The sequence below is a fragment of the Balaenoptera borealis genome (assembly GCF_965194805.1).
Source record: "Balaenoptera borealis genome assembly, chromosome: 15".
Taxonomy (NCBI): Eukaryota; Metazoa; Chordata; class Mammalia; order Artiodactyla; family Balaenopteridae; genus Balaenoptera; species Balaenoptera borealis.
The window spans coordinates 39,746,390-39,771,255 of NC_138871.1; the positions used below are offsets into that span (position 1 = coordinate 39,746,390).

General features: G+C 37.8%; 1 protein-coding gene across 10 annotated transcripts in view; it reads left to right on the forward strand.

Annotated features, from left to right (window-relative positions):
- The window catches only part of USP34 (ubiquitin specific peptidase 34), a 236,543-nt gene that overhangs the window by 25,482 nt on the left and 186,195 nt on the right, over window positions 1–24,866 (forward strand). For all 10 annotated transcript variants that reach the window (XM_082357914.1, XM_082357916.1, XM_082357917.1 and 7 more), the window contains exon 2: window positions 15,626–15,713. In XM_082357914.1, coding sequence (XP_082214040.1) covers window positions 15,626–15,713 — 88 coding nt within the window. The remainder of the gene's footprint in view (window positions 1–15,625; window positions 15,714–24,866) is intronic.

Here is a 24,866-nt window from a genome sequence, read left to right on the forward strand (position 1 = left end):
CATGTGGGATCTTAGCTCCCCGACCAGGGATCGAACCTGCACCCCCTGCATTGGAAGGCGAAGTCTTAACCACTGGACCCCAGGGAAGTCGCCTTTATATATTCTAGGTATTAACTGTTTGTAAGATAAATGGTTTGCAAGTATTTTCTCCCATTCTGTAGGTTGATTGTTTCTTTTGCTGTACAGAAACTTCTTAGTTTGATGTAGTCCTACTTGTTTATTTTGTTGTTGTTGCTTGTGCTTTTGGTTGTGATAGCCAAAAAAATTTTTACCAAGACCACTGTAAAATAACTTTTCCTCTCTGTTTTTGGTTTTAGGTCTTATATTTGAATCTTTAATCCATTTTGAGTTAATTTTTGTGTATGGTGTAAGATAAGGATCCGGTTTCATTCTGTTGTGTGTAGCTATTCAGTTCTCCCAACACCATGTGTTGAAGACTGTTCTTTCCCCATTGAATATTCTTGTCTCACTTGCCAAATATTAGTCAACCATTTATGCATGGGTTTATTTCTGACCTTTTCATTCTGTTCCTTTGGTTTGTGCGTCCCTTTTTATTCCAGTACTGTTTAATCATAATTTTTTAAAGTGTTTTTAAAAATTATCATAATTTTGTAATATAATTTGAAATCAGGAAGTGTGATGCCTCTAGCTTTGTTCTTTCTAAGTATTGCTCTGACTGTTCGGAGTCTTTTGTTGTTTCATGTGAATTTTAGGATTTTTTTTCTCTTTTTCCTTGAAAAATTCCATTGAAAGTTTGAGGGATGTCATTGAACTTTTAAATGGTTTTGGGTAGTATGGACATTTCAACAATATTAATTCTTCTGCTTTGTGAACATAGGATATCTTTACATTTATTTGTGTCTTCTTTAATTTCCTTCATCATTTTCTTATAGTTTTCACCTTCTTGCTTTAGTTTACTTCTAAGTATTTATTATATTTGATGCTACTGCTATGGATTGTTTTCTTTCTTTTTCAGATAGTTCATTGTTAGTGTATTGAAATGTAACTGATTATGTTGATATTGTACTCTGCAAGTTTACCGGATTTGTTTATTTAGTTTTTTGTTTGTTTTTGGTGGAGTCTTTAGGATTTTTTAATATATGAGGTCATGTCATCTACAAACATGATACTCATCTCAGGTATGAATCCCACTTGATGATGGTGTATAATCCTTTTAATGTGCTGTTGAATTTGGTTTGCTAGTATTTTGTTGAAGAATTTTTACATGTATGTTCATCAGGAATATTGACCCGTAATTTTCTTTTCTTGTATCCTCATTGGGCTTTGGTATCAGGGTAATGCTGGCTTTCACTGTAAAATGAGTTTGGGAGTGTTCCTTCCTCTTCATTTTTTTGAAGGGTTTGAAAAGGATTGGTGTTAATTATTCTTTAAATGTTTGGTAGAGTTCATCTGTGAAATCATCTGGTCCTCGGCTTTTCTTTGTTGGATGGTTTTGATTACTAATTCAGTTCCCTTAGTCATTATTGGTCTGTTCACATTTTCTATTTCTTCACGATTCAGTCTTTATAGGTTGTATGTTTCTAGATATTTATCCATTTTTCTAGGTTGTCTAATTTGTTGGCTTATAATTGTTTATAGTAGTCTCTTAAGATCCATCAGTTGTAATACCTCAGTTGTCTCCTTTTTCATTTCTGATTTTGAGTGCTTTCTCTTCTTAGTCTAGCTAAGGATTTGTCCTTTTTTTTTTTTTAATCTTCTTAAAGAACCAGCTTTTAGTTTAATGGATTTTTTTCCTATTTTTCAAGTTTCTATTTCCTTTATTTCTGCTCTGATGTTTGTTATTTTCTTCCTTCAGCTAACTTTGGGCTTAGTTTGTTCTTTTTCTGGGCTTAGTTTGTTCTTTTTCTAGTTTCTTGAGGTGTAAAGTTAGGTAGTTTATTTGAGGGTTTTTCCCCCCCTTAACATAACATTTATCTCTGTTAAGTTTCCCTCTTAGAACTACGTTTGCTGCATTCCCTAAGTTTTGGTATGTTGCATTTCCACTTTTGTCTCAAGATATTTTTTGATTTCCCTTTTGACTACTTTGACTCATTGGTTGTTCATACATATGTTGTATATTTTATTTTTAAAAAATATTTATTTATTTGGCTGTGCCAAATCTTGGTCACAGCACACGGGATCTTTAGTTGCAGCATGTGGGCTCCTTTTTTTTTTTTTTTTTTTTTTTTTTGCGGCATGTGGGATCTTTTTAGTTGCAGCATGCGAACTCTTAGTTGTGGCATGTGGGATCTAGTTCCCTGACCAAGGATCAAACCTGGGCCCCCTGCATTGGAAGCATGGAGTATTAGCCACTGGACCACCAGGGAAGTCCCTGTATGTTGTTTAATATCCACGTATTTGTGAATTTTCCAGCTTTCTTCCTGTTTCTCATCTCTATTTTATACCATTGTGGTTTGAAAAGATAATTGGTATGATTTCTATTTTCTTAAATTTGCTAAGACTTCTTTTTTGACCTAACATATGACCTGGAGAATGTTCCATATGTGCTTGAGGAGAATGTGTGTTCTGCTGTTGGATGGAATGTTCTGTATATGTCTGTTAGGCTCATTTGTTGTAAAGTATAGTTGAAGTTCATTGTTTCCTTGTTGATCTTCTGTCTGATCTATCTATTGCTGAACGTGGGATATTGAAGTTTCTTACTATTTTTGTATTGATTATTTCTGTCTTCGGGTCTGTTAGTGTGTGCTTAATATATTTAGATACTGTGATGGGTGCATATATATTTGCTGTTTTTGTATTCTCTTGATAAATTCACCTCTTCATCATCATATAATGACCTTCTTTGTCTTCTGTTACAGCCTTAGGCTTAAAGTGTATTTTGTGTGGTATAAATACAGCTATTCCTTCTTTCTTTTTGTTTCCATTTGCATGGAATATATTTTTCCATCTCTTCACTTTGAATCTATGTGTGTCCTTAAAGTTGTAGTGAGTCTCTTTTATGCCACATCTAGTTGGATCTTGTTTGTTTTTGTTTTTGTTTTTTTTAATTTATTTATTTTATTTTTTGCTCCATTGGGTGTTCATTCCGGTATGTGGGATCTCTCTAGTTGTGGTGAGCAGGAGCTATTCTTTGTTGCGGTGTGCGTGCTTCTCATTGTGGTGGCTTCTCGTTGCACAGCACAGGCTCTAGGGCACATGGGCTTCAGTAGTTGTGGCATGCGGGCTCAGTAGTTGTGGCTTGTGGGCTCTAGAATGCAGGCTCAGTAGTTGTGGTGCATGGGCTTAGTTACACCGCGGCATGTGGGATCTTCCTGGACCAGGGATCGAACTTGTGTCCCCTGCATTGGCAGGCAGATTCTTAACCACTGCGCCACCAGGGAAGTCCCTTTTTTTTTTTTTTTTTAATCTGTGCAGCCGGACAGTGCCTTTTTTTCTTTTTTTGAATTTTATTTTATTTATTTTTTTATACAGTATGTTCTTATTAGTTATTTTTTTATACATATTAATGTATATATGTCAATCCCAATCTCCCAATTCATCACACCCTCCCACCCTTGCCACTTTCCCCCGGACAGTGCCTTTGACTGGAGAATTTATTTACATTTAAAGTGATTATTGATAGGTAAAAACTGACTGCTGCCATTTTATTGTTTTCTTGCTGTTTTATCATTTCGTTTTTCCTTTCTTCCTCTCACTGTCTTCCTTTCTGAACTGATGGTTTCCTTAGTGGTATGCTTTGATTTCTTTTTCCGTCTTTTGAATATCTACTGTAGGTTTTTGCTTTGTGGTTACCATGAGACTTAAGTAAAACATTTTACAGATACAGTAGTGCATTTTAAGCTTATAACAACTTTGCGTAGAAAAACTCAACTCTTTTAGTCTTGCTCCCAATTTTTTGTTTTTGATGTCACAATTTACATCTTTTTATATTGCGTGTCCATTAACAAATTATTTTAGCTATAGTTATTTTTAGTAGTTTTGCCGTTTAACCTTTATGCTAGAGTTAACTGATTGACATACCACTGTATTACAGTAAAAGCCTTCATTTCCAAAGGACAACTTTTCTGGGTATTCGTGGTTGGCAGTTTTTTTCTTTCAGCACTTTGAATATATCATCCCATTCTTACTGGACTTGTGAGATTTCTGCTGAGAAATCTACTGATAGCTTTATGGGGGTGCCTGTGTGAGGAAGTCTTTTTTTCTTTTTCAGGTAGTTTGATTGTAATATGTATTGGAGAAGATCTTTTTGAGTTGAAATTTTTGGGAAACTATGAGCTTTATGAACTTGGATGTCCAAATATCTTTACAGATTTGGGAAGTTCTTAGCTATTATTTCTTTAAATAAACTGCTGTTCCTTTTCCCCTCTTTTTTTCTTTTGGGACTCCAGTAATGCATATATTGTTTCTCTTAATTGTATCCCAGTTTCTGTGGGCTTCCTTCACTCTTTCTCATTCTTTTTTCTTTGTTCTTCTCTGATTGAATAATTTCAGTTGACTTGTCTTCCACTTCACAGATTCTTTTTTCTTCTTTTTTTTTTAAAGATTACTCTTTTTTAAAAAATTATTTATTTATTTATTTATTTATGGCTGTGTTGGGTCTTCGTTTCTGTGCGAGGGGCTTCTCTAGTTGCGGCAAATGGGGGCCACTCTTCATCGCGGTGCGCGGGCCTCTCACTATCGCGGCCTGTCTTGTTGCAGAGCACAGGCTTCAGATGCGCGGGCTCAGTAGTTGTGGCTCACGGGCCTACTTGCTCCGCGGCATGTGGGATCTTCCCAGACCAGGGCTTGAACCCGTGTCCCCTGCATTGGCAGGCAGATTCTCAACCACTGCGCCGCTAGGGAAGCCCTCTTTCTTCTTCTTGATCAAGTCTGCTGTTGATGCTTCTTGTCACATTTTTATTTCATTCATTGTACTATATTTTTTTAAGCCACATTCCTTTTTTTTTAATTAAATAATTTATTTATCTTTGTCTGCATTGGGTCTTCGTTGCTGCGCACAGGCTTCCTCTAGTTGCGGCGAGCGGGAGCTACTGTTCATTGCGGTGTGCAGGCTTCTCATTGTGGTGGCTTCTCGTTGCGGAGTACAGGCTCTAGGCACGCGGGCTTCAGTAGTTGTGGCACACGGGCTCTGTAGTTGTGGCTCATGGGCTCTAGAGTGCAGACTCAGTAGTTGTGGTGCACGGGCTTAGTTGCTCTGTGGCATGTGGGATCTTCCTAGACCAGGGATTGAACCTGTGTCCCCTGCATTGGCAGGCAGATTCTTAGCCACTGTGCCACCGGGGAAGTCCCCTCATTCATTGTATTTTTTAGTTCTGGAATTTCTGCTTGGTTCTGTTTTATAATTTCCCTTTTTTTAACTTCTCATTTTGTTTGTGTATTTTTCTGATTTCATTGAATTGTTTTTTTGTGTTTTTTTGTAGCTCACTGGTCTTCCTTAAAACGACTTCTTTGAATTATTTATTGGACAAATTGCAGATCTCCATTTTCTTGGAATTGGTTACTTGAAAATTATTGTGTTCCCTTAGTGGTTTAATGTCACCTTGATTTTTCATGTTCCATGATGTCTTGAATTGCTGTTTTTGCATGTGGAGAAGCAGTCATCTCCAGTTTTTACTGACTGGCTTTGGGAGAGACATATCTTCTGACAGCCCCGTTAAGAATTCTGAGCCTAGGGCTTCCCTGGTGGCGCAGTGGTTAAGAATCCATCTGCCAGTGCAGGGGACACACAGGTTCGAGCCCTGGTCTGGGAAGATTCCACATGCCGTGGAGCAACTAAGCCCGTGCGCCACAACTATTAAGCCTGTGCTCTAGAGCCCACGTGCCACAACTACTGAAGCCCGCGTGCCTAGAGCCCGTGTCCCACAACAAGAGAAGTCGCTGCAATGAGAAGCCCGTGCATTGCAATGAAGAGTAGCCCCCACTCGATGCAACTAAAGAAAGCCCATGCACAGCAACGAAGACCCAACGCAGCCATAAATAAATAAATGAACGAATGAATGAATTCTGAGTCTTTCTCAGACCTTTATTGATTGATTGGTTGATTGATTGCATTGAGTCTTCGTTGCTGCGCTTGGGCTTTCTCTAATTACAGCGCGTTGCTGTGCTTGGGCTTTCTCTAATTACAGCGAGCAGGGACTATTCATTGTGTTGTGTGGGCTTCTCATTGTGGTGGCTTCTCTTGTTGCGGAGCATGGGCTCTAGGCACGCAGGCTTCAGTAGTTATGGCACGCGGGCTCATTAGTTGTGGCTCATGGGCTCTAGAGTGCAGGCTCAGTAGTTGTGGCGCACAGGCTTAGTTGCTCTGCAGCATGTGGGATTTTCCCAGACCAGGACCTGCACCCGTGTCCCCTGCATTGACAGGCAGATTCTTAACCACTGTGCCACCAGGGAAGTCCATCTCAGACCTTTTTTAACAGATAGGTCTGTTTCTCATTTCTTGTTTTCTTTTGGAGGGTAATTCTAAGATTGTTGCTGTCTCCTGATCATAGAAAGACAGGTTGAGTGCTGGCAGTCTCTCATGTGCTTTTCCTATAGCAGTGCTGAATTCTCAAAATTGTGTACTTTCTCCCATTTCTGCAGGGTCTGGACAGCTTTTTGCACATGCTGTTAATTGTCTGTGAAGGCTTGCTTTTGCTGCCCTTAGGGGTGCAGACAAGGAGCCAGCCACAGGGTGGGAGTGTGTGTGAGTGAGGTACATGGAGAGTTGGGGGTTCTTACGTGGGGTTGGGGGCATCCTCAGACAAGATCTTTCTTGGCACTGTGCTGTGCTGCCTTGGGAGAAGGGTGTCACAGGTAAAGTGAAACTGTTCCTCTCACTCTCTTCAGTGTGTCCAGTCTTGGATTTTATTTTATTTTATTTTTTGCATTGGAAATTCTCTGCCGTACTCCCAGACTTCCACAAAGGCACTGTTGTCCATGGTGATTGTCAACATCAGTGTTCTTTGGGAGGAAGATGGTAGAAAACTTACACTTGCTATTTTGATGACATCACCCTCTGCTGATGTACTTTATATGACTAAAGCTTAGATTTGTTTTTTTGTATAACTTTATTAAAATGGAAATGAACTTTATGTACTATGTGTATGTGACATTTTTTTCATTTAGTATATCACTATAAGTTATCTGTGTTGCTTATTAGTGTATTAGAAGTCTTGCTTTTTATAGTTGAATTAGAAAGCTGTAATTTTTTTTTAATCAGTCCACTCTTTGGACAGGTGGTTTGTTTCTAGTTTGAGGCTGCTTGAATAATTTGTTTTGTTTATTTTGCTTTTTGTTTTTGTTTGTTTTGTTTTGCTTGGTTGGTTATCTGCCTGGACTAATTCTATAGATTCTGGCTGCCCTGCTGTTTATAGTCACTGACATGTGTTTTTTTTTTTTTTTTAAATACATAATTCTTATCCTTTTTTGTTCTTGCTATTTATCTGTTGAAGAAACTACTGATTCCATGGAATCAGCTTTTCTTGTTGTGGGGCATGGGCTCTAGGTGCATGGGCTTCAGTGGTTGTGGCATACAGGCTCAGTAATTGTGGCTTGTGGGCTCTAGAACGCAGGCTCAGTAGTTGTGACACACGGGCTTAGTTGCTCCGCAGTATGTGGGATCTTCCCGGACCAGGGCTGGAACCCATGTACCCTGCATTAGCAGGCGGATTCTTAACCACTGCGCCACCAGGGAAGCCCAGTGCATTTTTGATTTTGATAAATATTGTCAAATTGTTTTTACTGATGTATGAAAGCACTTGTTTTCTCGAGTTTATCAACACTAGGTATTTAAACTTTTTGCAAACGTGGTAAGAGAAATATAGTGTTTCAGTGGTATGTTTGAACCCCATGTGTATCATTTTTTTTTTTTTAATCCCTTTTTTCTTCAGTTTTTCTTTTCCAATCTGTGTTTTTTTTTTTTTTTAAATTTTTATTTATTTATTTATTTTTAATTTATGGCTATGTTGGGTCTTCGTTTCTGTGCGAGGGCTTTCACTAGTTGTGGCAAGTGGGGGCCACTCTTCATCGCGGTGCGCGGGCCTCTCACTATCGCGGCCTCTCTTGTTGCGGAGCACAGGCTCCAGACACGCAGGCTCAGTAATTGTGGCTCACGGGCCTATTTGCTCTGTAGCACGTGGGATCTTCCCAGACCAGGGCTCGAACCCGTGTTCCCTGCATTAGCAGGCAGATTCTCAACCACTGCGCCACCAGGGAAGCCCTCCAATCTGTTTTTTGAACTCAGAGATTACTCTTTCGTAAAGACTTTTCCTGGCTTGTAGTTTCTTTGAAGTTTGCTTTTTTGTTGTTTTTATCTGTAATTGAACTTTTTATATGCTCAAACGTATCAATTTAGAACACTTGAAGAATGCCAGTCTTTGTTTCTGCCATCCTCTATGTCGTTATCTAGTGTTTCAATTGGCTTTAAAGACTCCCAGACTACAGACAGCACTTGACTTATGATGGTTTGGCTTACAACTTTTCAACCTTCTGGTTGTGAGAAAGTGATATACATGCACTGGAAACTGTACTTTGAATTTTGAATTTTGGTCTTTTCCTGGGCTAGCGATACGGGTATGATACTCTTGGCTTAAGGATGGACAGCAGTAGTAAGCTGTAGCTCTCAGTCAACTTTGCAGTCATGAGGGTAAATAGCTGATACACTTAGCCATTCTGTATCCATAGGTCCATTCTGTTTTTCCCTTTAAGTACAGTTTTTAATAAATTGCATGAGATATTCAACACTTTACTATAAAACAGGCTTCGTGTTAGATGATTTTATCCAGCTGTAGGCTGACGGAAGTGTTCTGAGTGTATTTAAGGTAGACTAGGCTAAGCTGTGATGTTTGGTAGGTTAGGTGTAATAAATGCATTTTCACAATTTATGGTATTTTCAGCTTACAATGAGTTTATCGGGATGTAATTCCATTATAAGTTAAGAAATAGCTGTAATAAGTATTTTATTTTGTTAATTTTTTGTCAGTTTGCTTATTTAGGTTTACCCATGTATTTATTTCCTTCTTTACCATATTTTTCTTGCTTCTTGCTCTTAGATTCTTTGCCTTTTTCTTTTTTTTTCTTTTTTTTTTTTTTTTTTTTTTTTTTTGTTTTTTGTTTTTTTTTGTTTTTTTTTCTTTTGAGGAACCTCTTAATCTTTTTAAAATTTGATTTTCTATTCATGGCTTATCAATAATAAGCATATCCATTTGTCCGAAGTTTTATTTCACCCTTCCTCTTGAGGTCTACCCTGGGTATCAAATTCTAGATTGAGGTTTACTTGGGTGTAAAATTCTAGATTGGGCCATTTTAACGTTTTGAAGATTTTATTCTATTCTTCCAGTCAGAAGTCTGCCTCTCAGAATCTGTATTATTGTTACTCTATGTAGTCTTTTTCTTTGAAGCTTTTACTAAAACTTTCTATGACAAATTTCTAATATATGCAAAAGAATAATATACTTACGGTATTAAAAGGTGAAATTTGTCTGGCAGTAGTTCATCTAAATTCATAACCATGTAGTACCTTTCTTTAATTGGCTTATATTCACTTAATTGGCCCTTTGAATAGTCTTTTAAATGTGTTTGTAACTCTAGGTCAAGTAGTAGATCATTTAACATTTTACTTTCAAGACAACAGGTCTCAAAGTATTCATGATTTATCAATGTTGAAAGAATTTTCTGACAGCATCTTGTCACATTATTTAGTGAATCAAGCCTTAGATATATTAGCTGCTTCAACGGCTTTATTTTATTTTCCCATTCTCTTATTTAGCAGTTATTTAGTACACTATGTTTCTCTTTCTTTTTTTTTTTTTTTTTTTTTTAAGAGGAGGCGCTTTTTTTTTTTTAACCTTTTATTTATTTATTTATTTATTTATGGCTGTGTTGGGTCTTCGTTTCTGTGCGAGGGCTTTCTCTAGTTGCGGCAAGCGGGGGCCACTCTTCATTGCGGTGCGCGGGCCTCTCGTTATCGCGGCCTCTCTTGTTGCAGAGCACAGGCTCCAGATGCGCAGGCTCAGTAATTGTGGCTCATGGGCCTAGTTGCTCTGCAGCATGTGGGATCTTCCCAGACCAGGGCTCGAACCCGTGACCTCTGCATTGGCAGGCAGACTCCCAACCACTGCGCCACCAGGGAAGCCCCCTGTTTCTCTTTCTTAATTCTTCTTCTTTTGCACATGATGATCCTTTTGACTAGGATTCCATCCCCTGTGGGCTTCTTTGTCATTACCCCCTCCTTCCTATTCCTTTCCTGCTGTCCTTCTTGCTTCCCTTTTTACTAACTTCTGTCTTTCAGTTAGTTGTTATTTCTTTTAGGGAACTTTCCTTAGTTCTTTCCAAGACTGTGTTTCCATGTCCTGCTTAATAGGTTAAAAAAAAAAAAAAAGAGTTGCAAAGAATTGATGCTGAGTTGTTTAAAAAAAATTCTCTTGAACTAGGTATTGTTCAAACAGATTGGGAAGTTTTTAAAAAGTCTAGAAAGTGTTCTGTATTTAGATTGCTCTGCAACTTGAGTAAGTGTTTAAATTACTGTAATAGAATGCTGGAATGGAAATGATAGCCAATGCACTGCTTTTGTTCCTTTTGAAATATACGGTGCAGAACTCCAGTCAGTGGACTGAAACCCTAAGAAAAAGCCCTATGTCAGAAGATTGGTGAATGTGTATTAGTAAGTTTTAAAATCAAGCATTAGTCTCGTAATTTCTGTATACCCAAGGAACAACTCAGGCTAGGAGTGCTGGCTAGTACTGGTCTCCTGGAGCTGTTTGTACTTATTTTAGCCATTTTACCCACCTAGGTGGGTCTCAGTGGCTAACCTTGGTGCTGGCCAGGGTTCTGGATAGGGCCCAGGTTCTTGTAATTCCTATTCTTTTGGGACTTTGCTGATAAGAAGTTATGTGAGGTTGTGTTCAGCACCTTTGGCTTAGTGAGCGGTCATGAGTTTTTTCATCTGATGAGTTGTGAGATTGTATATGAGAATACTTACCCTTTACTTGGGGTAAGATCCGGGTCATGACTACTAATGGTTTCTCAGTAGACCCCTGGGTTATGCCTCCTGTCCTCTCTTGTTTCCTTTTGGGGTTATGCTTGCCATCATACTATCATACTGTTCATTTCTGATCTTGAAGTTTTTATGAGCATTTTCTTCTTTTTAAATTTAAGTGACAAGAACCATTTACTTTTCACCCTATTTCCACCCTTCTACCTCACACATTGTGTCAGTTGGGTACATTTCTTTCAGTTATTGAATTTCCTTTTCTTGCTTTTGGGGGATGGCATCTCTGGCACCCAGGTATTACCCAGCCTTAATGTTTCCATTTCCACTTTGATATCTTCTCTTGGGCTGTATTTGGTATTCTTTAGATCTATGTGACAATTCCTCCACCTTGCTCTTTTCCCAGTCCAGGTGGTTGGCCCTTTAGAGTTGGAATTACAGTTCCTCTTCTATAGGAAATAGGTGGAAAGATTTCTTGAACTTGCCTTCCTCCCTTCTTCCTTTATTTGTTTATAAATATTATACTGTGGACTTTAATGGATTTTTGATTTGTAAAGATCAGTGGCTTCTTTTAAACTGCAGTGTGGGCTACTCTATCTCCCTTTTTTTAAATTAATTGAACATTCTTAAAATTGTAAAAAACAACAAATTTTCTCATCTTCACCATCTTTTAAAATTACTGAAGTATAGTTCATTTACAGTGTTGTGTTAGTTCCTGGTGTACACAGAGTGATTCAGTTATACATATATATTCTTTTTCATATTCTTTTTCAGTATAGGTTATTACAAGATACTGAATACAGTTCCCTCTACTGTACAGTAGGACCTCATTTATCTCATCTTAACCATCTTTAAGTGTACAATTCAGTAGTGTTAAGAATATTCACATTGTTGGGACTTCCCTGGTGGTCCAGTAGGTAGGACTCTGTGCTCCCAATGCAGGGGGTGCGGGTTTGATCCCTGGTCGGGCAACTAGATCCTGCATGCATGCCACAACGAAGATCCCGCGTGCTGCAACTAAGACCCAGCGCAGCCAAAATAAATAAATATTTTACAAAAAGAATATTTACATTGTTATGCAACAGATCTTCAGAACTTTTTCATCTTGAAAACTAAAACTCTTTACCCATTAAACAACTCCTCATTTCTCTCTCCCCCTGACAACCACCATTCTACTTTATTTCTATGGATTTGATTACTCAAGATATCTCATTTAAGTAGAATCATACAGTATTTTGTCTTTTTGTGACTTACTTTTTGTGGCTTATTTACTTAACATGATGTTCTCAAGGTTCATTCATTTTGTAGCATGTGATGGGATTTCCTTCCTTTTTAAGGTTGAATAACATTCCTCTGTATGTATACACCACTTTTTGTTTATTCATCTCTCTGTGTTACATTTGGGTTACTTATGTCTCTTGCCGATTGTGAATAATGCTGCTGTGAACATAGGTGTACAGATATCTCTTTGAGGTTCTGCTTTCAATTCTTTTTTCATATATATACCCAAAAGTGGGATTGCTGAATCATATGGTAATTCGTTTTAAAATTTTTTGAGGAACTGCTGTATTCTTTTCAATAGTAATTGCACCAATTATTATTCCCACCAACAGTGCTCAAGGGTTTCACTTTCTACATATCCTCATCTATACTTGTTATTTTATGATTTTTTTTAACAGTAGCCATCCTAAGGGGTGTGAAGTGATATCTCATTGTGGTTTTTGTTTGTATACTTAGTTTTGAAATCATGAAATTTGAGTCTTCCAACTTTTTTTTTTTTTTAAAGAATTTTTTTTTTTTTAACACATTGTTTACTTTATTTATTTATTTTTGGCTGTGTTGGGTCTTCGTTTCTGTGCGAGGGCTTTCTCTAGTTGTGGCAAGCGGGGGCCACTCTTCATCGCGGTGCGCGGGCCTCTCACTATCGCGGCCTCTCCCGTTGCGGAGCACAGGCTCCAGACGCGCAGGCTCAGCAATTGTGGCTCACGGGCCTAGTTGCTCCGTGGCATGTGGGATCCTCCCAGACCAGGGCTTGAACCCGTGTACCCTGCATTGGCAGGCAGATTCTCAACCACTGCGCCACCAGTGAAGCCCGAGTCTTCCAACTTTGTTCTTGTTTTTCAAGATTGTTTTGGTTATTTGGGGTCCCTTGAAATTCCATACAAGTTTAAGGGTAGAATTTCCCATTTCTGCAAAAACGTTGGGATTTTGGTAGGGATTGTATTGACTCTATAGATCAGTTCGGACATTATTGACATTTAACGATGTTAAATGTTCAATGAATATGAGATTTTTTCCTATTTATTTGTACCTGATATCTTTCAGCAACTTTTTGTAGTTGTCAGTGTTCAAGTCTTTCGCCTCCCTGGTTTAGTTTATTCCTAAGTTTTTTATTCTTTTTGATACTTGTGTTCTTAATTTCCTTTTCAGATTGTTCATTGTTAGTATATAGAAATGCGGTGGATTTTTGTGCGTTGACTTTGTGTCCTGTCACTTTACTGAAATCATTTATTCTAACAGTTGTGTGTGTGTGTTTGTGTGGACTATAGCATTTCCTACATATAAAATCATGCCACCCATGAATAGAGGTAATTTTAGTACTTCCTTTGCAATTTCTTCTTCTTGCCTAATTGGTCTGACTAGAACTTCCAATACTGTGTTGAATAGAAGTTGTGAAAGCAGCTACTTTGTCTTGATCCTGATCATAGAGGAGAAGCTTTCAGTCTTTCACTATTGAGTATGATGTTTGCTGTCTGTCTGGAGAGGTCTATTTTGTCTGGCTCTGATAAGATGTACTTCCCTTCCCTTTCTGGTTATGGGGTAGATATAATGACATAGTAAGCTTATGTTGGTGAGCAGTTAGGTTGCCAGGTGGGCCTCAGGTGGGGTACGTGTTTCTCACCTCACATATGCGTTTCCCAGAATGTGTGCCATTTGCGTTTTGTGTTAGAGAAGGATATGATCCTTGCAACCACTCTGTTCCCTGTGTTTTCAGGCCGGGGAAGGAAAACTGTTACTGTGCACTGTGTTCTCTTCTTGTTGATGAAATCACACAAACCAAGAGCTTGCTTTTAGTAGTTACCTTATCTTATCCCCCACTACGTCTTACTCTGTCATGGTTGCTAGGTTTTGTTGTTGGGATCTTCTCCCTGATGGGCATTAGTGTCTTTGGCTTCCAGGGCCGCCTCAGGTGCTGTTTACCTTGTTACCCATTTGTTTGGCATATACTCTTGCCCTGTGATTTTTCCTTCTCTGCCAAGAGAATTTTTTTACCCGCCTTGGTCTAGTCAGTATTATCAGAGAGAAATCTTCCAACCTCCTACTTGGACTTCAAGCATTTCTGGAGCTGAGTAGGGGAAGAGTGCCGTAAGTCTCAACATTGAATATATAGTCTGATCTAGAACAAGGTGAGTTTTTTTTTAAAACGAAAATTAAGCTGTACGCAGTTGGTAAATAGAGGGATGATATTAATATGATGGAACATCTTAATGGTTCATATGGGATTTCCCCCATCACATTAATGTTTTATAGTGATCATGCAAGCTTTCTTGTGATTAAAGAGAAGACCCTACTGGTATATGAGAAAACAGTAACAAAGCTGACATTCCTCAAAAATGCCTTCTTGTGCATACAGTGATTGGTTTATTGCCTTCAAGGACCCCTGTGTTTTCTGCTTTGTAGAGCTGGGTGGAGAAGGAAGTAGGTGCCAAGTCATTAAAATGATGGAGCCATGAGAATGGTTATATTTGATCTTTAATTTTTTTTTGGAAATGACCTTTATTAGAATTGAATGCCCTCAGGCACCTTCATATCAAAAGATGAAGCATGAACCTTATGGTTTAAAGTTGCAGAAGATTGATTGACAATGGTTAGTGCAGATACCAATAGAGATTTAACTGTGCTAGTATTTTTTTAAATTTTAAATCAGACTAGTTACTGGTTTTGTCAGTGTTCTGGTTATAAAGTTTCATAGGTTTTGAGTAGTCTGCTTCTAATGTTTTATTGTTAGTCTCATTTTCTTTATTGCAAGATTTTATATCACATGAGGCTTCTCAGCAGTGCTTACGTGACACAGTAGGAAATGCCTGTACAGAGAGAGTAAATGTTTTCAGTATGATACCTCCTGGCTTTCAGCTACCTGATTGTGCAAAACCCAGCTCTCTCTGGTTCAACATCTCCAGAGAGGAAACATAGTCTTTTAGAGGTCGTGTGTGTGTGTGTGTGTGTGTGTGTGTGTTGGGGGAGGTGAGGGGGGCAGGGAAGGGGGATGAGGGTTTGTCTAACTGCTTCTTAATAAGACTTTAATATTTTTTAGCCCCACTTGTATTCCTTCTTTTAGAAGTACTCAGTGTTTCTAATTCCTGAGTCTCTCTGAGACAAAGTTAGCATCAAATTGGTCAATAATTAACCAAGATTTATTTTCTTTAGTGAAAGCAAAAAAAAAAAAATTATTGGAAATATTTGTATTTGTAAATCTAGCTTTTTTTTTTAAGTGTTGGCTTTTTTTGTTTTTGTTTTGGCTGTGCCGTGTGGCACATGGGGATCTTAGTTCCCCGGCTGGGGATTGAACCCATGCCTCCTGCAGTGGAAGCGTGGAGTCTTAACCATTGGACCACCAGGGAAGTCCCTATTGGCTTTAATATTGGTTTGGCATTATTTATTCATAATTTAAAAGGTACTTTTTCTATTTTCTTTCAGTATCCGATATAGAAGGTGGTGATGGACTGCAGCTCAGAAAGGAACATACTCTCAAAATATTTGCTTATATCAATTCCTGGACACAGAGGTATGCATCTTTATGTATTTTGAAGAGTAACTTTGTCAGTTGTATTTTGTTTCATATTTTTATTTTTTGTTTTTGGCCGTGCCACACAGCTTGTGGGATCTTAGTTCCTTGACCAGGGTAGGAACCCGTGCCCCCTGCAGTGAAAGCATGGAGTCCTAACCACTGGACCGCCGGAGAATTCCCAGTTGTATTTTATTTTATTTTTTATTTATTTATTTTTGGCTCCTTTGGGTCTTCGTTGCTACACGCGGGTTTTCTCTAGTTGTGGCGAGTGGGGGCTACTTTTCGTTGCCGTGCACAGGCTTCTCATCGCGGTGGCTTCTCTTGTTGCGGAGCATGGGCTCTAGGCATGCGGGCTCAGTAGTTGTGGCTCGTGGGTTCTAGAGCACAGGCTCAGTAGTTGTGGTGCATGGGCTTAGTTGCTTGGCGGCATGTAGGATCTTCCCAGACCAGGGCTTGAACCCATGTCCCCTGCATTGGCAGGCGGATTCTTAACCACTGAGCCACCAGAGAAGCCCATAAGTGAAATTTTGATATGTACAATTTTAGGCAGTAATTTGTAGGTTTCATTAGAATATCAAAAGATGTAGAGACTCTCTGCCTTTTATATCATGCTGTTCCAGAATATAGTGATTAAGAGTATGGCCTTGGAGCCAGATAGATGTGGCTTCCAGTCCTGCTTCATCACCTGTGTACTAGGTGATTATGACAAATTAGTTAACTTACTCTTACTTCCTCATTTGTGAAATGAGTAATAATAAAGCTACTACTATCTTCAAGAGGTTGTGAAGAAACAAAATACTTAACATGGTATCTGACAAAAGAACTTAATAAATACCTATTTTAATTAAAATTGTTGAAACTTATTTTAGAAAATGAAATATATATTGAAGGGTACATAAACTAAGGCATGAAAAGTCAAATTGGAAAATAGTGTGTAATATTTATAATTCTATTCACATGTTAGTAAGTATTAACAGTTTTTAGCTGATAGTAAAAAGTACCAGAAGGTAGAATGTTACACTCTTAATTGTTCATGCTGATAGAAGAGAGAAGTGACAATAAAATATACAGTTGGATTGCAGTGCTTTAGAGTAAAAATTTTTTGCCTGTTTCCTTGCTCTGCCCTCCCCCTATCCTGTTTCTCTCTAGGGCATCAAAAAATACTGTTGCCCAGATTAAGATTGTGGTTCTTGTAGGGGATAAAAAGCTACTAATAAAGCACAGTTAGTTTACAAAAGAAATTCTTAACTTGGTGGCCCATGACCATGGAAGGTCCATAAATGTACCTTAGTGCACGAATGGATCGGATCCATGACATCTCATACAAAATGTTCTTTGTAGGTTTTCTGGGAGAAAAGTGATAACTTTCAAAAGATATCAATAATCGAGAATCATTTTTTCTAATATGTTGGTTGAACAGAATATAGCTGAAGGAGAATGTTCACTTAAAAAACACTGTTAAGAATTTAATATTTATAGAAATTTCAAAGGCTTTAATATTTTATAATTTTCATTCTATTTAAATGATATACTCATTGTGAAAGTCTTTTAGAAAATACAGAAAATCAAAGTTTTAAAAAAAAAATATGCCATCACCCAGAGTAACAACTGGTAACTTTTTTTTGGTATAACCTTGGTATGAGATTGGGAACAGTACAGTTTAAAATTTTATAAAAATGAGATTATATAACTTGTATGCTTTATAATCTGATTTTTTTTCATGTGAACTATGATCAGTATATGTCATCAAATATTATGTCATCATTTTCATTAATAATTGCTGCATCACAGTAATATAGCTGCCACTTCTTTGTTCGTAAGATTCAGGGAGTTATCTATGTCACTTTAACAGATAATCATTATTTTATTTTATTAATATTGGAATGGAAAATTGGAATGAAATGGGAGGAAAATGAATTCAGAGAATGGAGAGAGAACATTAGGAGAATAAATTAGGAAAAGAGCATACATGGCTCTGAAAGGAATGTCATGTATGATGAAGGCATTGATACCACAAGGCAAAATCCTTCTTGTTGGAATTGTTGCTGGTTTTTGTTTGACTTGTTTAAAGCCTATTACAAAACAGGCTTATGTTTTATATCTTGCAGATGCCTTAGTAGGCATTCAAGGTTCCTCGTTGTCTTCTACCTGTCTACTTTTTACCTTTATTTCAGGATTTCTCCCCTGAAATAATTCTGGGTGCTAGCTAGGCGGAGGTTCTGTCAGATCTTTGTATTTTCAGGCTAAAAATTACACCTTTCACACCTGTCATTTGTACTTAAAGTTTGAGGCTATTGCTTATTTTTATTGTTTTGTTAAACTTTATTTTTTGTAACAGTTTTAGACACTATTGCTTTTGAACAGGTTAATGTACGTTCTCCACTCTTTAAGGGTCTACTTTTTATTTTGGAATTAAGAAATTTGACCAGTGGGATGTTGATATTGACCACTATTCAAAGTAGTGTTTTTCAGAAATTAGCTCATAAATAAAAAAACTTTCATGAAGTTTGGATACTGTAGATGAACTGTCCTTTCATGTGTTCAGCAGTACCAGGCCAGGAAAATGTTAGCTCCATTGGCAGATTTGTTAGATGGAATTATGGAATCCAGGTTAAAATAATTTAATTTTGACATGTAGCTTCCTCATGAATGTTAGTATTTTAATTAATTGAAGCTACATATTTTGTTAGTCATTTAGAAATTTTTATCATTGTGTGTTCTTTTTTTGTTTGTTTTTTTGTTTTTTGTTTTTAAGTTTATTTATTTATTTATTTTTGGCTGTGTTGGGTCTTCGTTTCTGTGTGAGGGCTTTCTCTAGTTGTGGCAAGCGGGGGCCACTCTTCATCGTGGTGCGCGGGCCTCTCACTATCGCGGCCTCTCTTGTTGCGGAGCACAGGCTCCTGACGCGCAGGCTCAGTAGTTGTGGCTCACGGGCCCAGTTGCTCCGCAGCATGTGGGATCTTCCCAGACCAGGGCTCGAACCCATGTCCCCTGCATTGGCAGGCGGATTCTCAACCACTGCACCACCAGGGAAGCCCTTTTTTTTTTTTTTTTTTAATAAATTAATTTAATTTTATTTATTTTTGGCTGCGTTGGGTCTTCGTTGCTGCGCACGGGCTTCTCTCTAGTTGTGGAGAGCGGGGGCTACTCTTTGCTGTGGTGCGCAGGCTTCTCATTGCGGTGGCTTCTCCTGTTGCAGAGCACGGGCTCTAGGTGCATGGGCTTCAGTAGTTGTCGCTCACAGGCTCTAGAGCACAGGCTCAGTAGTTGTGGCTTGTGGGCTCTAGAGCGCAGGCTCAGTAGTTGTGGCACACAGGCACAGTAGTTGTGGCTCACGGGCTCTAGAGCGCAGGCTCAGTAGTGGTGACGCACGGGCTTAGTTGCTCCGCGGCATGTGGGATCTTCCCGGACCAGGGCTTGAACCTGTGTCCCCTGCACTGGCAGGTGGATTCTTAACCACTGCACCACCAGGGAAGCCCCTCATTGTGTGTTCTTAAATGTAAGCGTATTCCACTCATATAGGCAGCATGTAACTCTACTTAGGTAATAAAGTCTTATCAGGCGGGTAATAACGGGAAGGACTGAGAAGAAAATAGGATAAGCTCAGATAGTGAAAGGTAATGTATGATATTGGTGTACAAATACAGTATGTACAGAGTTTAAAAAATAAAATGGTAGGAAAGGGCCTATAATATAAAAAGTCCATTGTCCCCTATCTCCTCAGCCCCATTTCTGTTTTCAACTTTTTTGAGATGTTGGTTTTGATATTAACTTTTATGTTCTGAAATAATAATATTATATTGCTGTTGCTTTATCTGTCAATTTTAGGTATAATCTGTGAACTTCCTTTTGTGATATATAAAGATTTCACCCATTTACCCTTCCCCGTCCTCTCAATATAGTTACATCAGTTCTTGAGGTAGTTCTAAGAACAAAAATAATTGCTCAGTTATTAGCCAAAAAAGGTTCTGTGGTTCATTTTATATTTTATAAGATATAAATTGTTTTTCTTTTGTTTTCATTCTTTGTTTCATAGAGTCATAGAGTTTAATGTCTTGTTCTTCATTTGATTAATTTTCTAGGTGTGGATCACTAATTTTTCCCAAACTCTCCAGCCCTTCTTAGTACTAGTTTTTACATTTTTATACATCATTAGGTGATCTGTTATTTTCTTACCTTCCCTCCATCTCCTTTGGCTTTTATCTTCCTACTCCAATCTGTATTGATTTCTCAGTAGTGTTACTGAAACAGCTATATTCTCTTCAGATCATCCTTGAAATTCTTTTGCTTTTCTATTATATTGGATCTCCAGTTGACTGGATTCTCTGCCATCTTTATTGGTTTACTTCTTTGTTTTGTTAGGATGACATCTTTTCTGAGAAAAGGTACATGGGAGACAAATGGTTTTTAGACCTTTCCTGCCTAAAAGAATGTCTCTTCTACCATTACTTTTATTGATAACTTTTGTTGGATACAGAATTGTAGATAGAAAATTATTTCCTCTCAGAATTTTGAAAGTGTTATTCCATTGTTTTTTTTTTTTAATTATTAGCACCTTTAATTGTTATTTATTTATTTATTTATTTGTCTGTGTTAGGTCTTCGTTTCTGTGCGAGGGCTTCCTCTAGTTGTGGCAAGCGGGGGCCACTCTTCATCGTGGTGCGCGGGCCTCTCACTATCGCGGCCTCTCTTGTTGCGGAGCACAGGCTCCAGACGCGCAGGCTCAGTAGTTGTGGCTCACGGGCCCAGTTGCTCCGCGGCATGTGGGATCTTCCCAGACCAGGGCTCGAACCCATGTCCCCTGCATTGGCAGGCGGATTCTCAACCACTGCGCCACCAGGGAAGCCCACATTGTATTTCATCTTCCAATATTACTTAGGAGAAAGTATGAGCTGTTTTTATTCCTGAGCTTTTTCTTGTCACTCTTTTCACTCTCCCTGAAAGCTTTTAGGATCTTTATCCCTCCTTGGCTTCAGAAATTTCATGATGGTATGTGTTTTAGTGGGTTTTCAGTTCTGAAAAATTTTTTTTTGTTTCATACTTTCTTCACCTCTGTATTTTCTGCTGTCTTCTTGGAAATATTATTAGTCAGATACTGTACCTCTTTGATTGATGGTTTGTTTTTCTTTTTCTTCCCATTATCTTTCTTTGTCTATTCTACTTTCTGGGATATTTCTCCAGTTTTACCTCTGGACCTTCTATTGAATTTTACAAATTGCTGTAATTTTAATTGGTTTTAAAGTTGTGAATGATATATATGCAAAAACTATATATAATGCATATTTGTACACATTAAAGGGCTCTGTTTTGTAATTGGAATGCATTTTTTAATAGTATTCTGTTCTTGTTTCAGTAATCCAGTATCTTTCATGTCTCTGAGGATATAAATTAATTAAAACCTTTTTTCTTCCTGCATTTTATCTTCTTCCTCTAAATTTCTTTTTACTGTTTGCTTTGATCTGCCTTTAGTGATGCAGCTTTTCTTGAAAGTCTTATTATCCTTGGCTATCCTTTCATGGTTAAGAGAGGGCCAGTGAAAAATGGATTGCAAGTTCTGTGTGAATGGAGCATCTCAGATGTTGGCCTATACTGTATGATGGTAAAATGGTGAGCAGACTTTATTATAGGATAAATGGCCTTTTCTCTTAGATTGTTCGTATTTTCCAAGTCTTTCCCCTTGAGGTACATTAATCTGGTGGTTGGGCAGGTAAGGGTACTTGGGGAGGTTCACCATTCAGTCATAATTTTACTTAATTCTCTCACTTTCAGTTTCTTGTATCTCTGCCTTCTTCAGTATCTGATGTTCCTGAATTTATCTTGTTCATTTTATGTACAGGAAGAACTTATTGTTTCCCTGGGTCAGATAGGAATAGTATCCTTGCCATCTGGAATGGGAGCCTGCAGGTTTTAACAGTACCTTTCATTTAGTCCTGTTTTCTATTATGCTTCATTTCTGCCTTCAGAGGTATCTGAAGCTCTTTAGTGTGCTTTTCCAGTGTTCTGTGGGGTGAATCTTTTTGCTGATATGTTCTTCTGTGACCCCTTCCAAGTTTGTTTATTCCACACTGTCACTTACTATTCCTCCCTTTTCTATCATCCACAATTTCTTGCTGTCATCTTTTCTTCTATTATCTCTTCTATGACTTTTTTTCCTTTAGTCTATTTGTAGTGTGATTTAGAACAGAAAAGAAATAAATTTGTTTGTAAAATCAGATTGGGCTTAACTGAAAGTGTTGTTTTTTTTTTTAAAAAAATTATTTCCCCTCCTTGCATTGTGGGTGTGGATATAGAGAGAAATGCTATATTGAGAATTCAAATACCTAGACTTCTGAGAATTGAATATACAATAAAATGTGTAATTTACATAATATATAATTATTTTAACGATGTGTGTGTGTGTGTGTGTGTGTGTGTGTGTGTGTATGTGCGTCTTCACTTAGATTCTCAACTCTCCTTGAAGTTGTATGTTTGGGTCTGTAAGGACCTAGATCCAGTTTACCTGTTACTTTGTTCATTTATCATTTTTGCCTTTGGCAGTACTGCATGGCTTGTGGGATTTTTGTTCCCCAACTAGGGATGGAACCCAGGCCCTCAGCAGTGAGAGCATGGAGTCCTAACTACTGGACCACCAGGGAATTCACTCATTTTTGTCTTTTAAGATTAGTTTCCTAGTCAGTTATCAAGCAGTTTAATACCCATTTCCTGACAGTGAATTATTATTTTATTTAAAAATTTTTATTTTATTTTAAAATTTTATTTTATTTTATCTTATTTTGTTATTATGTTTTAACTTAATTTTTTTTTATTTTGGAGGATAGTTGATTTACAATATTGTGTTAGTTTCAGGTGTATAGCAAAGTGATTAATTTATACACATATCCTTTCTTTTTTCAGATTCTTTTCCCATATAGGTTGTTACAGAATATTGAGTAGAGTTCCCTGTGCTATACAGTAGGTCCTCGTTGATTTTTTTTTTTTAAGATTTTATTTATTTATTTATTTGGCTGTGTTGGGTCTTAGTTGCAGCATGCCGGATCTTTCGTTGCAGTGCGTGGGCTTCTCTAACTGTGGCTCGCAGGCTCAGTAGCTGCGGTGCGTGGGCTTAGTTGCCCTGAGGTGTGTGGGATCTCAGTTCCCTGACCAGTGATCAAACCTGTGTCCCCTACATTGGAAGATGGATTCTTAACCACTGGACAACTAGGGAAGTCCCTATCTATTTTATATATAGTTGTATATATGTGTTAATCCCAAACTCCTAATTTATCCCTCCCCCCACCTTTCCCCTTTGGTAACCATAAATTTGTTTTCGAAGTCTGTGAGTCTTTTGTAAATAAGTTCATTTGTATCATTTTTTTAGATTCCACATATAAGTGATTATCATATGATATTTGTCTTTTTCTTACTTACTTCACTTAGTATGATAATCTCTAGATCCATCCCTGACAGTGCACTTTTATAGTAAATTTGACTAGCTCTTTGGCTTTCCTAATCCAAAATCTGACCTCAAGGTTGTTTTTTGAGGGGAAACTCAGATTTCATTTTCACTAAAGATAGTCAAATGTATGATCCTTCACTTTGAACTTGGTTTTTCCTAAACTTAAAGGAAGAAGCTACTCATCAGAAAAATGCTGAGTAATGTGTTTATTTTTCTTCTTGTAGAAATTGTGATATTATAGAATTTAAAACTGGAGGAGGCCTTAGAGATAAAATCCCTTTCATTTTGCCATGGAGAAAATAGTCCTGATGTATCATTTATGCATTTCTGTGTAACAAGGTACTCCAAAAGTAATGTTTAAAACAACAATAAACATTTGTTATCCCCAGAGATATGTTTATTATCTCAATTATAAACATTTATCATCAATCATTTTATGGGTAGGAGTTTGGGAGTGGTTTAGTTGGTTGGTTCTGGCTTGGATTTCTTATAAGGTTGTAGTCAAGATTTGGCCAGGTTATGGTCATCTTTGGATGACCTTACGTGGGACTGGAAGATCTATTTCCAAGTTGACTCACTTCCATGTTTGGCAAGTTGGTGCTGGTTGTTAGTGGGAGGACTCAGTTTTTTCTCATGTGGCCCTTGCCATGGCCTCCTTGAGTGTTTTTCATGATAGCTGGCTTCCCCCAGAGTGAGTGATCCAAAAGAGAGCAAGGCAGAAGTGGTAATGTCTTTTATAACCTAGTCTCAGATGTCATACACTGTCATTTCTGCCACATCTATTTATTGGAAGCTAGTCATTAAGTCCGGTCCACATTCAAGGGGAGGAAAATTGGGCTTCACCTTTTAAAGGGAAGAGTAGTATTAAAGAATTTGTGGCCATACTTCAAATCTGCCACACCTGGAGAAATGAAGTTATTCTTACATGGTCATACAGGAAGTTGGTGATCTATTTGGTACAATAAGAGTTTTGATTTGTTTTGATAATATAACTAGGTGCAAATTTTAAGTGATAGTTGCTTGTCATCTGTTATTGGATACATTGTAACCTGGTACTGTGTATTATTTACTTATTGATTCACCAGACCCCTTTGATTATCCACAATATGCCAGGCATTGTGCTACTAACTGAACATGTCTAAGAGAACTAGATTTGTATGTAATAATTACTGATTCTTATTATTTTTATTTATTTTTGTTTTTTTACTGGAGCTGAAGTGAGAGAGAGAGAGTGTGTGTGTGTGTGTGTGTGTGTGTTGTGTGTGTGTTCTTTAAACACTTTTGATCTGTCAGATAGGATAGGAATGTCCCTCCTAAGTAGCCTTCAAGCAAATTATTATTATTATTATTATCAGCAGCACCGTGTGGTATGGCATGCAGGATCTTAGTTCCCCAATCAGGGATTGAACCCGTGCCCCCTGCAGTGGCAGTGTGGAGTCTTAACCACTGGACTGCCAGGGAAGTCCCAAGCAAATTATTTTTAAATGTAGCTTTTTATTAGTTGACAACAAAATCCCTTATGTAAAATAATGAGCTAGGTTTACTAATAAGGTATTTTATTATAGCCAGTTTCCTGATATTTATTAAACATGTATTGAGTACTTAGTACTTAGAGAAGCAAAGATACAGCCATAATTCTTGTTCTTAAATACTTCTTTGTCTAGAGGGACAGATAAATACATACATAAAACTGAAGATGATAGCTGTCGACCTAA